Genomic DNA, 11,178 nt, shown 5'->3' on the forward strand with positions numbered 1-11,178 from the left:
ACAACGAGAGACACACTCATAACCCCACCATGAGGGACTGATAGCACCACCATACACGACTGATAGTCCCTCCCTAAAAGACTGATAGCCCCACCCTAAAATAATGATATTCCTGCCCTAAATGACTGAAGTGGGCGGGGCTAAAGCAGGCCTTTGTTCACTGTGACTCTCTGATTGGTGGAGTTTCAGAACAGCATCATGGGTAATGTAGTTTTTTCTGCTGACAGCTTCATCAAAAGCACATCCCAAACCGTTTCCAAACCTCAGATCTGATCTTCAACTGTTCATATGGAGAAAATGGATGTGTTTGTGGTGCTGCGCTCTTATTTGAGTGCAGAAATGAAGCTGCGGGCCTTACCTCCGCTCTCAATGAGGACGTCCAGAAGCTCATCCATCTGCTGACTGCGCACCATCTGCTGTAAAACATCACACACTCATTTAGCTCTCGCTGTGTCAGAGGCGTTTACCATCAGTACTTGCAGAGACTTCTGTTTCAGTGTGTTGATGTTCAGAATATTGAGTATCGGCAGGGCTTTATTTTGTGGATCATTCCCTCATTGAACAGTAATGGGGGCGTGGTTTAGAATATTAATATGCAGTTGCTATGGAAACATTTAGATTGACGTCAACAGAAGGAACGACACTCCAAACATAAAAACAAATGCTCAGACTCTCATTGAAGATTAGCAAATCATTTCCAGCAGGCTAAAGTGCCCTGATTCATTATTCACCTTAGGAATAACAGTGGGAATATTGATTTCACACAGACTTTAACAGTGCTGTATGATGGTGATGGGAGAAACGAAGCTTTTCAAAGAGTCGAAACCATTAAAGCAATCGGTTTACAAAAGGATTCACTGTGTGGAAGTGTTTGAGGGGACACCTGGTGGTCAAAACAGTGTAAATGCAACAATAAACTCAGATGAAACAGGCATTAGAATTATTTTTATTTCAAATATACTGCAGAAGTTTAACTGAAGGAGGGCTACGCAAAATCATCTAGTGCTTGCTTTGAATTAACATTATGTTACTTTCCCCTTCGGCAGACTATTTAGCTTGTTTTAAGTAAAAACCCCCTTAATATTTCTGAAAACAGCACTGTGTTTTCTGCTTGTCTAGAAAATGCTTCTTGATTTTAGAGTTTTTAGATATTTGAACTAGACACAAGACAGAAAAGCATCTTTTGCGATTAATAAAAAGATTGCATTGAGATAAAAGTGTAGGAAACAAGACTGAGTGCTGTAAAAAAACAGCAAGAAATCAAAATATAAATAAAATACAAAGAGTGCACAAGACTGGAAATGCTGAAGGCCCACACATCTCGTGACTCGAGACGGAGTGAGAGCAGGATCATCTCATGTCAAAAGGAAACACTAGATTATTTCTGTTCCCCACTGGCAGATTGTTCTGCCTGTTTTTAGGAGAAGCGCTCTTCATTTTGACTCATTATTTCTGAACACAGCACTGTATTCTGAGCTTGTCTATGAATGCATCTTGATTTAGGAATGTTTAGATGTTTGGGCTAGAAACAGGACAGAAACTCTGAGTAAATCCAGCATCTTCTGCAGTGTGTGTGAGGCTGAGAGAGGGCCGAGCGGATCAATAGTATCTGGCTGCAGATTTCCACATGCAAGCTGAGACATGCAGACTCAGACACATGCACTCAACAGAGTTAGTGACATCATGGTGATGGGCGGGGTTAGGGGCGGAGCAGTAAAAAGCATTGCATGCAGTCTCAGCTTGCATGTGCACCAGGTCTGCAGCCAGACGCCTCTGGAGCGAGATTCATTTATAATGATTTACCTGTTTCACAGCATCCTGGTAACACGGCGGCCGCTTACTGACAGATGCAGGACAATCTGAACTACAGAAGATGGCGGGAGACGACGGGGAGCGAGCCTCCTACATCAGGAGACAAACGTTAACCAGGAGCGAGAGCCAGTCCAGACAGAAGAAGAAGAAGATGACGCTCTCTCATCAGTGTGTGTGTGTGTGTGTGTGAACATTACTGAAATCTATCAGATGACATCTCAGGATGCTGATTTACAGCGCATCTGGAAATTATTCACTGTTAACAGTTAAAGGGTTAGTTCACACAAAAATGTCAGTTCTGTCATTATTACTGTCAGGCCGTTCCTGAGACCTCCGTTTCTTCTTCAGACACCAGTGAAGATCTTTTAGATCTGTGATCTCAAACTCAGTTTCTGGAGGATCGCAGCTCTGCTGATTTAGGTCTAGTAGTCCTGAACTCGATTAGTTGATCAGCTGTGTTTGATTAGGGTTGGAGGAAAACTGTGCAGAGCTGCGGCCCTCCAGTTTGAGAGCATGTTTAGATGAAATGCTGGAGCTCTCTCGTCCTCCATACACTAATCTCCTATTTTAATGTGTGCTGTGCATTAACACACCTCACATGTCTTCAGTGGGATTCATTTGTAATCCTACATTATGCTTTTCTTTCTGCATTTGCCCCTTGTAACCAGCAGGTGTCCTCATTGTGCTGTTTCTGACCAGTGAATCCAGCTCGTGTACTATATCCAATCAGTCAGTCAACTGAGGGATTGCAGTCAGTTTAGTGGAATAAAAACAACACATGAGCATGTGCTGGACAGATATATTTATATCATAGTTTCTCATAGTAAAGCTAATAGTTTTCTGGATAATCATTATAAGTGAGCAATCTTTGATGAGGGCGTAACAGCAAGCTTTAATCTCCACACGCCCTTTATATTAGTGTGTTCTGATTGGCTGTTAGAGTTTTTCCAGCGACATGGTTTCTCTTCATCTCCATCATTAAAGCTGTGCGTGTGTCATGTCAAGTGTAAAGATCTTCAACTTTCACACGCTCATCACTGTCAGTCACACAGCAGTGGACCAATCAGAAGAGCTCGGAGGCGGGACAACCATTGCAGCTTCTGTTTGATTGGAAAGTTGGCATGACGACTGATTTATGTACTGTTGTATGATGGCGGAGGAGGCGCTCATTGTCCTGATCTCCTGAGTTATAGGATGCATCTTCAAGTGCCTATAACATTCATTCATTCTCCTTCAGCTTAGTGCCTTTATTCATCAGGGGTCACCACAGCGGAATGAACCGCCAACTATTCCAACATATGTTTTACACGGCGGATGCTGGAAGTGCTCATCTCAGATATTCACTCTGGTTTGGTTTGAAGTACACCAGCACTTTAATAGTGGCTATTATTGAGTGGAGATCCTGGATCAGCAGATCAGGACATGTACATGTGATGTGTGTGAGAATGTGTGTGTGTGTGTGTGTGTGTGTGTGTGTGTGTGTGTGTGTGTGTGTGTGTGTGTGTGTGTGACGTACTCTCTGCGGTGCGGCGCTCCTGCTCTTGGCTGCAGCTCTGGAACTGATGCTGTGTTCTGACGGACTGCAGTAAAGCTGAACACTTCTCTGCTCAGACGAGTACGAACAGCTCAGAGGCGGCGCAGAGCTCTTCTGCTGGTGCTGACACACACACATGCACACACACACACACACACACACGCACACATACACACACACACGCGCAACATATTCAAAAAGATGAAGACAGCACTGTAGTATATATGCATGTGTGTGTGTGTGTGTGTGTGTGTGTGTGTGTGTGTGTGTGTGTGTGTGTGCATGTGTGTGTGTGCATGTGTGTGTGTGCGTGTGTGTGTGTGTGTGTGTGTGTGTGTGTGTGTGTGTGTGTACGTGCTCACCTGTATGCTGCCCCGGCTGCCGCTGGTGTTGTTGTGGTTGAGTGTGTGTGTGAGCAGGTGTGTGTGCGCAGGTGATGTGTGTGTGGACTGAGGGCTGCTGCAGGGTTTATTGAGCGGAGACTCTTGCGGAGAACACTGCGGACTGAGGAACGCACACACACCTCCAGACGTCTGCAGCTCCACACAGCTGGAGGACAGCGGCTCCTGCTTGACCACCGCGCTGCAGAAGGGTGTGTGTGTGTGTGCGTGCGGCTCCAGCCTCCGCCTGTGCAGTTGTGTGCGCAGCTCCTCCACCTGCCGCTGCTCCTGCTGCAGCCGCCACATCAGCTCCTCGATCACCTGACACACAACACACACACTTAATACCCACACACACAGCTCAGAGAACACACACACATAAAACACACACACCTCAGAGAACACACACACATAATACACACACACACCTCAGACAACATTCATTCATTCTCCTTCAGCTTAGTCCCTTTATTCATCAGAGGTCACCACAGTGGAATGAACCACCAACTATTCCAGCATATGTTTTACACAGCGGGTGTCCTTCTAGCTGCAACCCAGTACTGGGAAACACCCATACACACTGATTCACAAACACACACACATATACACTTCAGCCAGTGTAGTTGATCAGTTCCCCTATAGTGCATGTGTTTGGACTGTGGGGGAAACCGGAGCACCCGGAGGAAACCCACGCCAACAAAGGGAGAACATGCAAACTCCACACAGAAACACCAACTGACCCAGCCGAGACTCAAACCAGCGACTATCTTACTGTGAGGTGACAGTGCTACCCACTGCGCCACCGTGATGCCCACCCCAGACAACACACACACTTAATACACAAACACATACACACACACACACACACACACACACACACACACACACTTGAGCTGGGCTGAACTGAACCTTCTGTTTCTCCAGCAGCATCTTGTCCTTCTCTGCGTCCGGTGTGTGTTCAGTGTGTGCCGGAGACGGCTGCGTGCCGAACGGTGATACGGTGGCGTCGCTGAAGCTGTCTGCGCTGATGGAGAGATCAGAGGAGGCCGGAGACACAGGCGGAGTGGAGCTGCAGAACGGGTGGAGGCCGGCGGAGGGCGGAGGAGGCTGGAAGGAGGACGCTGGGAATGTGGAGGAGCTGGGATCCACGGGACCCAACGGAGAGCCGCAGCCGGAGTCTCTGAAGGGCCGCAGACGCTGGATCAGGGCGGTTTTAGTACCAGACACTGGAAGACCACGCACACGCAGCTGCTGACGCAACTCTGACACCTGCAGCACACACAACAACAACACACACACACTTTTTATTCAGATATACTCTGAGCACCATCACACACTCTTACAGCGGGTGAAAACAGAAACGTTTCCTCGGTAAAAGTGTAACATGTCAACAAAACCAAACAAGACCGGACAATCTGACCTCAAGCAATGTTTACACAATGAAATGCTAATCATTCACTTTCCTTCAGCGTATTCATCAGCGGTCGCCACAGCGGAATGAACCGACAACTATTCCAGCATTTGTTTTACACAGCGGATGCCCTTCCAGCTGCAACCCAGTACTGGGAAACACCCATACACACTCATTCACACACACACTCATACACTATGGCCAGTGTAGTTGATCAGTTCCCCTATAGCGCATGTGTTTGGACTGTGGGGGAAACCGGAGCACCCGGAGGAAACCCACACCAACACTGGGAGAACATGCAAACTCCACACAGAAACACCAACTGACCCAGCCGAGACTCAAACCAGAGATCTTCTTGCTGTGAGGCCACAGTGTGACACCACTGAGCCACCGTGCCGCCCCATGCATGCAAATGATTGACTCTATGATGTGTCGCTTGTGTATGTGACTTGTTCTTCACACATGTGTGTAGCTCTCTCTGCACATTACCGTGGTTTATTACCCGCTGCGCTCTCAGAAATCAGGACGGCTGTGTGAGAGTGTTAGTGTTAAACACGCTCTTCAGATTCAGGTGTGTGTGTGCGTGTGTGTGTGCGCTGTCACCTTCAGGTCATCCAGGTTGGTGGGCAGCGGTGCGGGCCGGACGGGGCTGATGGAGGAGCAGTAGCTGTTCTTCTCTGGAGATGATGAGCTGCTGCTGCTGCTGGTGCTGGTGTGAACACTGGAGCTGCACGAGGCCTGCGCTTCACTCACCTGCCTACACACACACACACACACACACACACGCACACACACAGACACACACATGGTCACAGACACACACACAGATTGTTAGGATAGGACAATATTTAGTTGAGACATAGCTCAAAATGAAAGCATTAAGGGTTGGCTTCTTCTGTCTGTGCGGTGAGATTTATTAGTGCCAGTTTAGCCAATTATATTTCAGCATCGGGTTGCCAGATGATGAAAAACAGCGTAAATCATTCATTCAGTCAGGAAGACTCTTAAAGCGTGTGTCCATGACTGAAATGCGCCCTCTGGTGGACAGTAGCAGACTCTGAAATGAGATGCAGATTCAGAGTTCCACATGAGGTTATTAATGAGCAAATATTATAAATATTAGGAGTGTAAACACTAGGTGAGCAGCTCACAATGTGATCCGGTGTCCTAACAACACGCTACATGACGAGATGCGCAGTGATGAGCAGTTTGGCTGTTTGCAGCAGATGAAACACAACAGAAATGTAAACACAGACATTCAGCAGCAGAGAATAGAGCACGCACTGCACTGCAGCACAACACTGAGCTTTATCATCTGATGAACACATATTAAAGCTCTTGAACAGGATTAATGTAGATGCTGGATCACTGATATGTGTTAGTTTGCAGTTCTGAGGTTCAGTTTCAGACGCTTTATTGTATTCTGCAGATCTGAGCTGAACTCTCTGCTGCTGCTGTCAGTAGTGTGGTATTAAATGTCCTGTCAGACTCACATTATTAGTGTTTAACACTAAAGCACATGAGCTGAACCTGGGCTGATCATTGGCAATGTTCTGCTGATCAGCTGTGAGGAACAGACGCCGTTTCTGATATATTAATTTCAGGTGTTGGTCAGAACAAAAACTCAGAGAATATGGAGAATTTTCCGTCTGTCATGTGCCGCTGCTTTTAGATAGAACACAGTTCATATCAGCCTTTACGCTCGATCGTCAGACTCGCTCTTGTTGGTTAATCTGGCAACCTGCGCTTGCATGAGTATCGATCCAGGAATGCAATACCTAGTTGAACCACTGGGTGTCTACTTACACACTGCAGCTTTAATGATTTTTAACTTGTAGTGTGTGTGTGTGTGAGGGGGGGGGGGGGGGGGGGGGGGGGTCTGGTAGCTGCATATAATGTATTTTGACTATTGCAAAATATGCATTTCAATATTTATCAGCTGTATTGATTGTGAACTCACTTGTGTGTGTGCGGGCCGAGTGTGTGGTAGCTGAAGCTCTGCTGTGTCTGCGTCTGCATCTGCGTCTGCTGCGTCTGCATCTGCTGCTTCTGCTGGCTGAGGATCTGCAGCTGCAGGAAGAGCTGCTGTTGCTGCAGCAGTCGCGCATACGCTGAGTCCATCTGCGGCGCTGGAGAACGCTCCGCCTTCTGGTCTGGAGGAATGTACTGGTGATACTTCAGCTTCTTCACTTTGGGCTTCATGTCTTTGGGCTTCTTGTGCCGGTTCTTCTCAGACATCTTAGACTGCCGGTAGAAGAAAAAGAGTGTTCAGACAACTTTATATGATGAGCTGCTGGTGGATTTATGACTACAGTTTATTACAGTCTGCTTTTATTGACCTTGACTATTGCAGGAACGGGAACCGGTGGGTTTTCCTGGCTCTTCGTCATGTTCTCGTCTTGATTTTGAGAGCTGCCGTCTTTACTCTGAGAGCCCTTCAAGAGACGATTCATAATTAATGAATAATAAGAATAGCTGCTGTATGACATGATATACTCCTAATTGGTCACACTTTACTTGAGGAGGTGTTCATAAGACTGACATGAAACATTAATCATATAGTCATGATATGAGAAGCTGAGTTTAAAAAATATAAACTTCTGATGCTTGAAATGCAAATAAAAAAGAAAATGTAAAGCACAAGCTGATATATTTGACACTAAAACACCTTGTGGAACAATCCTGACATACACGATCGAATGAGCCAGGTTTAACAGCATGTGTTAACAGCATGTTTCGATCATTAAGTGATGTTTCTGCATATCAAATATTACACAGCAGCTTTACAATGTTAAACAGGATCACAGAAATGACTTCTGCTGTTAAACATTTCCATAAGCAGCTGCAGATTTATGCTTATATATATACACACAAAGTACATTGTATTTTATAAACCCACACGTGAGATTATTGTTATTAAACATGTACACAATTTACAGCTTTCACAGAGCTTCAATAAATATTCCTAGCTTGTTCTTGTGAAAGCAGCGATAGGTCATGATGATTAGATGCCAGCCTCCTGACAGATTCAGCCAATGGTTTATTATGTCTGCTGCCAGAAATTGGCCAATCATTATGATGCCTGCAGCGATGCTGTAAAAGCCACAACACACGACTGACTGTGAGAGAAACATGCTGGCAGTATGAGCACTTCTGGGCTGAGAGTCAAAGAGCTGTCAGAGACTCCTAACAGCTCCTCAAGAGCCTGAGCAGAACACTGCAGCTCACTAAACAGACACCAGGGGGCAGAACGACACAGTAAATCACTACCAGAACACTGCAGCTCACTAAACAGACACCAGGGGGCAGAACGACACAGTAAATCACTACCAGAACACTGCAGTTCACTAAACAGACACCAGGGGGCATGACGACACAGTAAATCACTACCAGAACACTGCAGTTCACTAAACAGACACCAGGGGGCAGAACGACACAGTAAATCACTACCAGAACACTGCAGTTCACTAAACAGACACCAGGGGGCAGAACTACACAGTAAATCACTACCAGAACACTGCAGTTCACTAAACAGACACCAGGGGGCATGACGACACAGTAAATCACTACCAGAACACTGCAGTTCACTAAACAGACACCAGGGGGCAGAACGACACAGTAAATCACTACCAGAACACTGCAGTTCACTAAACAGACACCAGGGGGCAGAACGACACAGTAAATCACTACCAGAACACTGCAGTTCACTAAACAGACACCAGGGGGCAGAACTACTCAGTAAATCACTACCAGAACACTGCAGTTCACTAAACAGACACCAGGGGGCAGAACTACTCAGTAAATCACTACCAGAACACTGCAGTTCACTAAACAGACACCAGGGGGCAGAACGACACAGTAAATCACTACCAGAACACTGCAGTTCACTAAACAGACACCAGGGGGCAGAACGACACAGTAAATCACTACCAGAACACTGCAGTTCACTAAACAGACACCAGGGGGCAGAACGACACAGTAAATCACTACCAGAACACTGCAGCTCACTAAACAGACACCAGGGGGCAGAACGACACAGTAAATCACTACCAGAACACTGCAGTTCACTAAACAGACACCAGGGGGCAGAACGACACAGTAAATCACTACCAGAACACTGCAGTTCACTAAACAGACACCAGGGGGCAGAAATACTCAGTAAATCACTACCAGAACACTGCAGTTCACTAAACAGACACCAGGGGGCAGAACTACACAGTAAATCACTACCAGAACACTGCAGTTCACTAAACAGACACCAGGGGGCATGACGACACAGTAAATCACTACCAGAACACTGCAGTTCACTAAACAGACACCAGGTGGCATGACGACACAGTAAATCACTACCAGAACACTGCAGTTCACTAAACAGACACCAGGGGGCAGAACTACTCAGTAAATCACTACCAGAACACTGCAGTTCACTAAACAGACACCAGGGGGCAGAACGACACAGTAAATCACTACCAGAACACTGCAGTTCACTAAACAGACACCAGGGGGCAGAACTACTCAGTAAATCACTACCAGAACACTGCAGTTCACTAAACAGACACCAGGGGGCAGAACGACACAGTAAATCACTACCAGAACACTGCAGTTCACTAAACAGACACCAGGGGGCAGAACTACTCAGTAAATCACTACCAGAACACTGCAGTTCACTAAACAGACACCAGGGGGCAGAACGACACAGTAAATCACTACCAGAACACTGCAGTTCACTAAACAGACACCAGGGGGCAGAACGACACAGTAAATCACTACCAGAACACTGCAGTTCACTAAACAGACACCAGGGGGCAGAACGACACAGTAAATCACTACCAGAACACTGCAGTTCACTAAACAGACACCAGGGGGCAGAACGACACAGTAAATCACTACCAGAACACTGAGTGAGGTCAGAGTCACAGTGACATTATTACCAATTATAAATTCTCTGCTTTTATTCTTCATGGTTCAGGTGTTGTATGTGTGTTGTCAGGTGTAATTGTGTGTGTGTGTGTGTGTGTGTTTCAGCATCTCACGTGTTGACGGCTGCTGTCTGCTGTGGGTGAACAGGATCCGCTGCTCTTGTTCTCCAGGAGCGACTCTTCACTGCTACTGTCCTCCTCGAACGTGTACGAGTCCTGCTGCAGCCCATCATTCACTGAGACACACACACACACACACACACAAACACACACACAGATCAATTCCAGAACTAAAACAAAGACAGGAGAAGGCAAACAGCAGACTGATGAAGATCTGAACACAGCAGTGTTTGACACACACTCCGGCTCTGTGTAAATATTTGAGCTCAGGTCTACGTACGCACATGTGTCACTGCTCGTGTGTGTGTGTGTGTGTGTGTGTGTCTGCAAAGCAAAAGTGCTCAAAAGATAACACACAGCCCAGATTAAAGCTCATGTGTGTATGTGTGTGTGCATGTTTGAGAGTGAATTTGTATTTGAGTGTGTGTGTGTGTGTGTGTGTGTGTGTGTGTGTGTGTGTGTGTGTGTGTGTGTGTGTGTGTGTGTGTGTGTGTGTGTGTGTGTGTGTGTGTGTGAGTGCGTGTGTTTCTGTGTGTGTGATTTGATATAAAAGCATGTCAGTGTGCCAGCAGGGACTGGTTTCAATCAGGCTTTCAGCACTGGACACACACACACACACACACACTGATGTTGGACTGGTGTTTGGGGTGTTATATTACTGAACAGGTCCAGCAAACACCTGATCCTCCACTTTCTCCATGCTCCATCATATCAGACAATGTGAGTAAAGTAAACGCTCCTCTGTCAAATCACTTTACGCCATCTCATTCATTTACAGACAAGAAGAAGAGGAAGAAGAGGAGGAAGAGGAAGCAGTTTAACAGACACAGTCCAACATTAGGATCTTAACCCTCTGTTCTGTCGTCTTCTTCAGGTCAGTTAAAGGATCGTATTGTTCTTCTTATATGAGGTTTGTCAGTTTAGTTTTGTTCCTGAATTGGGAACATGATGATAACCAATCATTGACCGCTATATGGTGACTAAAGCCCCGCCTTCTAGTAC

General features: G+C 46.3%; 1 protein-coding gene across 10 annotated transcripts in view; it reads right to left on the bottom strand.

Moving 5' to 3' along the window:
• The window catches only part of myocd (myocardin), a 115,632-nt gene that overhangs the window by 4,496 nt on the left and 99,958 nt on the right, over positions 1–11,178 (bottom strand). For 4 of the 10 annotated variants that reach the window (XM_068224677.1, XM_068224678.1, XM_005169425.5 and 1 more), the window contains 9 exons: positions 10,171–10,292; positions 7,477–7,572; positions 7,098–7,381; positions 5,741–5,894; positions 4,636–4,995; positions 3,709–4,047; positions 3,329–3,469; positions 1,804–1,902; positions 359–416 (listed from right to left, as the gene is read on the bottom strand). In XM_068224677.1, coding sequence (XP_068080778.1) covers positions 359–416; positions 1,804–1,902; positions 3,329–3,469; positions 3,709–4,047; positions 4,636–4,995; positions 5,741–5,894; positions 7,098–7,381; positions 7,477–7,572; positions 10,171–10,292 — 1,653 coding nt within the window. The remainder of the gene's footprint in view (positions 1–358; positions 417–1,803; positions 1,903–3,328; positions 3,470–3,708; positions 4,048–4,635; positions 4,996–5,740; positions 5,895–7,097; positions 7,382–7,476; positions 7,573–10,170; positions 10,293–11,178) is intronic. The other 6 variants (XM_073917964.1, XM_073917966.1, XM_002663856.7 and 3 more) reach the window with 3 other exon arrangements.

The sequence above is a fragment of the Danio rerio genome, chromosome 12 (assembly GCF_049306965.1).
Source record: "Danio rerio strain Tuebingen ecotype United States chromosome 12, GRCz12tu, whole genome shotgun sequence".
NCBI classification, from domain to species: Eukaryota; Metazoa; Chordata; class Actinopteri; order Cypriniformes; family Danionidae; genus Danio; species Danio rerio.